The following is a 5,277-nucleotide window of genomic DNA, read 5'->3' on the forward strand; positions in this document are numbered from 1 at the left end:
GTCGCTGTGACGCTGCCATGGCAGCCGCTTGTTGGGTCTGGCACACAGCGCGGAAAGCACCACAACTGTAACGGCGTTCACTTCGACCAAACATCCTGCAAGCCTTCAATCGTAACCACACACTCAATATACTAGGCTCTGTCGTCATTCGCTCAGTTCTTGAAGATTTGAGCCGCGCCGAGACGAGGTTTCTTTACGGCGCACTCTTCTCTGGGCGCCGGCAAGATCGATGACTTTCCGCAAAGCATCGTTGTCGGAGCCTAGTCATCCTCGAAACCATCTGTGCCTGAAGCCATCTCTTATGTTCATCTCCCGGCTTATGAGGGCGCTTGCACTCGACTTGTAGCTGAGAGGATTCTTCGTGACTATCCATCCATCAATGCGATAATTCGATGCGCGGATGACAGCAGACCACCCCACTCGCTGCAAGTGTTGACATGGATGCGAAGGCAAACAGATCAACGAATCAAGGAAGCAGATGGTCTCTCAGATGTTAAGGGCCTTCTGCGCCTCAGATTACAGTACAGGGTCGGACTTTTGTCCTCTTTGGTCGACCTGCCTGGTGTTTTCCACTCGTCGTCCGCGGCGCCAGCAAGTGAGGACGTGTTGACCGTTGGAGCTCGTGGAAAGCTCCATGCGATAGTCGAACAGCATCTTTCTGGCTGCCATCTCTACCAACGATCTGCTAGCTGATCAATTTGACATGACGAAGGCAAAGGAGCAAGACCCGACGAAGGTCCGAACGCTTGGTGTGATAACAAAGCCCGATGTGTTCCTCGAGGTTCGTTTCAGCAAGGTGGAGTGTCTGAACCTTATCACTTTCTTCAACGACAAGAGACTGCTCACATGCGGGCTATTACCGGCAAATCCTCTGCAACCGCGCAGCATTTGAGGATGATCTCGGGCTCAGTGGAGGGTGAATCTCCCGCGTAAAAAGCCTGGTCCTCATTGGTCATCGCCAGCCGTGGAACAATCGCTATTCTGACTAAGCCGGGTCACGCTCTCCTCAGAGAGAAAAGCCTACCTTCGATTCTCAAAGACATCCAGAACGGCCGTGAAGGCATCAAATCCAGCGTGGCCGGGCCTTACCCCACTAGTGAACAATCATGACCATTTGTTGCTTCGTTTTCTGCATTTATGACCAGCGTTTCTGAGGTCAAGAAATGCAATGTGCTTCAAAAACTCTAAATATGGCGGTCGCTGCCTGATCTAGACTAAATTGTGGAGCTATCACGATGAGTTAGAGTGCGCATTGGCAGAGAGGTATTGAGGTGGATGTGGATGCACATCGCTTCCTAAGAGATGGCACTATGTGGAGCACCGGAAACATCCAGTACGCTCCCCTTAAGGGAAAGCGACTTAACTATGAGAACAATCGTCGTTATTGTGGCATGATCCGTTATGCGCAGCCTGTCAACCCCCGTCTTTACGCAGGGGCCAGACAAGGGTTTGCGCCAAAAGCCAAAATGAAGGTGTGAGGGACTCAGCACTTGGATTTCGGTCCAGTCATTTATGGATGCCACCGCTATCCTGACAAGAGCCATGACAGATAACGGCCAATTTTCCTTCCAACCGAGCGACTTTGACGAATACATATGTGGCCCGCCAGATACGAACACCATATCAGGTGGGCATGCGACCAACACCAGTGTCTAACAAAGCTAACGTCGAGAGCAAGGGATGACATGAAAGGAGCAAAAGAATGGGGGGAGGGGGCATCCAGCTTTGGGCAGAGTACTCCGTACATGACACAACTTTTCTGTTCAATTTTCCATCTAGGCAAAACGTACTGGGGACGTGGTACACAGTATCTAAGAACTTTCAACACTGGCCCATGTGTTTGTTGCGCAAGTGCCTTCCTCAGCTTCCGCACATCGAATCCGTACAAAGCACGTCTCGGCACCCATGGGACTGCCCTTCACCTACGCGACCAGCAGGTGCAAACAAAGGCTAGAAAGTTTACGCGTCGTTTGTTCTGCGGCGCTTTCGGGGCTGCCCTTGTGGTCCCATCTCCGATTCGGTTGCGATGGCTGAGATTTCATTGATTCCTCCAAACCTGGCCAACTGAGTCAGCAAAGCTTGATGGGCCTTCCGGCAGCCCTCTCGCAACACACGCTCGCGCTGTTCGAGATGGTGCGTCCGAGTCGCCAGACCCAGAGCACGATAATATCTGCTTCGACACTCTCGGCTGACATCGTGAGCCGGAAGCACAATGGGCAGACGGAAAATGTCCCAGTGTTCTTCATTTACACGGCAACGCTCATGATGTATGGAAACCAGCTCTTTTTGTGCATTCGACAGGTACTGCTGCGCGTTCCACATGTAGTGCAGCCCAGTTCGAGCCTCGCAATTGGGGTCAAGACACATGGTGCATCTCTATTCGCGACCGTTAGGCTAGTTCATGACAGTATGGGGTTGATGGAGAGATTGGCCTACCTGCAGCCCCGGGTATGTGGGGATGATCGATGGAAGAGACGGAACTCCGGGTCTAAGAAAGACTCGCGGGCGGAACGGTGGTGGGTTCCGACCGTGGAATGAGTGGATCGGTGTCGACATCAGATGGAGGGGGCAGAGCAATGGTTTTGTCTGAATGTCTTCTGATGAGTTCCATATTGCTTTCGTGGCGCGCAACTACGGGCTTTTATGCTTTTTCCCCCTTCTTTATTTCTCTTTTGGCCTGACCGCTCGCTATCCATTTTCGTTGCAAGCAGTCGGGAAGCTACATGTTCAATCTGTTATATTCTGTCAATTCGACATCGGCCGGTTATAACCAACACGATTGCTACCCCAACATCTAACCTATTGCCAAGTCGACCCCCCGATCCTAACCAACGGTCGCCACAAGATGGAGAACAAGGGAGGACGCACCACTCCACCTTGCGACTGCGCTAAGATCTTCCTGCCCATCATAGTAAAACACCCAATACCGAGCTTGATTGGACCCACCAAGGCCGGCGAGCTGTCTGCTCTTCGTGTTCCTTCGGTCAGATCACAGCCAACGCTTTGAGGCTTGACGTCCATCCACGTACCATCAGTCACGATGGTCTCCCAGACCAAGCAAGCTAGTGAACCTGCGAGACGCATCATGTCATCCTATGTTGGCTTTTACTGATCACAGTGATGGTTAGGTTTTTCCGAAAGTACTCCAATTGACTAGTAAGTCGGGCACACTCGTCCGCGCCGTTGTGCTTGCTTGTCTAACTATTGTATACGGCACGCTAAGGTTTGCGTCCGTGATCACGATGGTGCAGATGCAATTTTCCGTTGGAGGCGGCTGGGCCGCTCCACATGCGGTATCTACAGTCACAATTCGAGACACAAAGCCCAATTGTTTGTTGCCGTTCCCCCTCTGACATACTGAACGCACCGTAGAGGGCTTTGTATTGGTGTTGCTGCAAGCGACGCAATGCGTAATCACGTCGTTTCTCAGGCCGGTGAGGGAGTAATTTGCGATCGGTTTGCTGACCAAACATCATGGTTTTCGGGTCCGGGGCTGTGATTGTCCACTGTCGGCAAGTTCAGAATGCGGTAACATCACAACCGCGCGCGCCATCTGTGATGTTTGTTCCAATAAACAACCCCCTCGGATACGCGTATGCGCATTGCGAAGTATGCCAATTCCTCTTGTGCACGTACTGCTGCCGTGCTGAGCTTCTTCAAGCATCTGATCATGGCTGCAGTGGCCTGCTTGCAAACGACATTGAAATTTGAATAGTGCGGATAGCAGCGTATTCTAAGGCTCTTCTTGTCAGTGTCTACCACTGACCCTGGACAGCATCAACATTTGGGTCCGTACACCGTCAAAGCCCCTTCGGCCAGCTGCTAATTAGTCATCACAGTGCAAGTGGCGAGTGCATTCACGCTGTCTCCAACACCACATGTAGCAGGCTCGATATCGCCAACCTCGGCCATGTGTCACACAAGTTTGCTGCCCTGTAGACCCTGCCATGGAGGCGAATGGTGTCCGAGACTTCGACTCTCATTTCCTCTCGAGATCTTGACTGGTAGAAGATAGGCGGTATGCTGCGGGCGTGGGCTCCGAAGCACGCGCAGAGAGCCGCACGCTGCCTGATGTCTTTGCGTCGCTGGTCTCGAGGCAGCACGTGGCCGTTTCGTGCTCACACTGTTAACCAGATCGGCGTTGTTGTCCGGGAGTCGCGGCACTACTCTGGTTTGACAAGCCCATGGTCTAAGGAGATGAAGCCTGGCAAGCGCTTTGCAGGAGGACTGCGCCAGTTAGGTTGGTATGTTACTCACGGCCCACGCACAAAGGTGGAAAACCATGTTGGCCGGGTTTTGTGACTTCCCTTGCACCAGGGAGTAGCCATCAATGATAGTCACCGCGTGGCACGGACATCTTGCAGAGACCGAGAGTACAGCGGGCGATTCCTGCCCGTCCCGCAGTTCATCTCAATCCATTGGAATCTCGTCACGGATCAAAAACTGGCCAGAGCTGGAGGAGTGTACATTACCCAACAACGAATATCCCCATAGACCGTGGTACTGGGAAGGCCTATTCAGGCCCCGATGGGGGGCACGTCGCCTGAAGCATCAACAGCAAGAAGTAGATTACGGAGCACACCTCCCCTGTCGTCCGCAGTTGGGTGCACCTTGCAGGGCACCATGCGGACCCGCACGTACCGCGCTTCTTGACAGAACGCTCGCGTACGTACCGAGCTCTGTCGTGGAAGTCCCTGAAGGGAGCGAGCCAGGGTGCGCGAGACTCTCGAGACGGGGGAAAGGTTACCTTGTTGGTCTCGAGGTGGGTGGGGCCCAGCCGGCCGAGTGGTCATGCATGCACATTTGTGCTCCGGCGGAACGTAAGTTGGCTCTGTGGCTAACACAGCCAAGGCCGTCGTGCCGCGAAGCGCAGTCGACGGCCGTTCGAGGGTACGAGGCGCTTGCTTTTGAATGCGCAAACTGCTCGGCGTGGTGCTGGTATGGGGGGCCTGTCTTGTCGTGCTCCATTGACTGCCACGGACGAGGCTGGCAGTGGCGATTGCTCAGCATCATGCACTGTCTCTGTGTCTAGGTCCGCATCACTGGAGTCGACGGAACCCAGGCCGCCAATCTCACATTCATACATCCAGTGGCCTGCACAAGTTACAAGCACTTTCAGGGCAGATCACAGTCTTTACAGACCGTCATTCCGAGGACGGGCGATAAAGATGACCTAGATGACGCTTCGAAGCTTGCGAGAGCGTCTGAGCAACTGATCAGTCTTCAGATCTGTGGTGATACGCGAGCGTCTATCGCTATCTCACATCTAGCTTCTAT

At 53.4% G+C, this 5,277-nt stretch overlaps 2 protein-coding genes across 2 annotated transcripts; one reads left to right on the forward strand and one right to left on the reverse strand.

Moving 5' to 3' along the window:
- Nucleotides 1-1,922: 1,922 nt before the first annotated feature.
- Nucleotides 1,923-2,367, reverse strand: CABS01_16917 (uncharacterized protein; the record flags this gene model as incomplete). Its single annotated transcript, XM_060550245.1, has 2 exons — nucleotides 1,923-2,056; nucleotides 2,115-2,367. The coding sequence occupies 2 exons, from the start codon at nucleotides 2,365-2,367 to the stop codon at nucleotides 1,923-1,925; spliced, it is 387 nt and encodes a 128-aa protein (XP_060400850.1).
- Nucleotides 2,368-5,044: 2,677 nt separating this feature from the next.
- CABS01_16918 (uncharacterized protein) lies at nucleotides 5,045-5,215 on the forward strand (the record flags this gene model as incomplete). The annotated part of the gene is made up of 1 exon (XM_060550246.1): nucleotides 5,045-5,215. A coding segment is annotated over one exon (171 nt), but the record flags the coding sequence as incomplete, so codon positions are not given.
- Nucleotides 5,216-5,277: the final 62 nt, after the last annotated feature.

Source organism: Colletotrichum abscissum (genome assembly GCF_030869225.1).
Source record: "Colletotrichum abscissum strain IMI 504890 chromosome Unknown Scaffold_202.1, whole genome shotgun sequence".
NCBI lineage: Eukaryota > Fungi > Ascomycota > Sordariomycetes > Glomerellales > Glomerellaceae > Colletotrichum > Colletotrichum abscissum.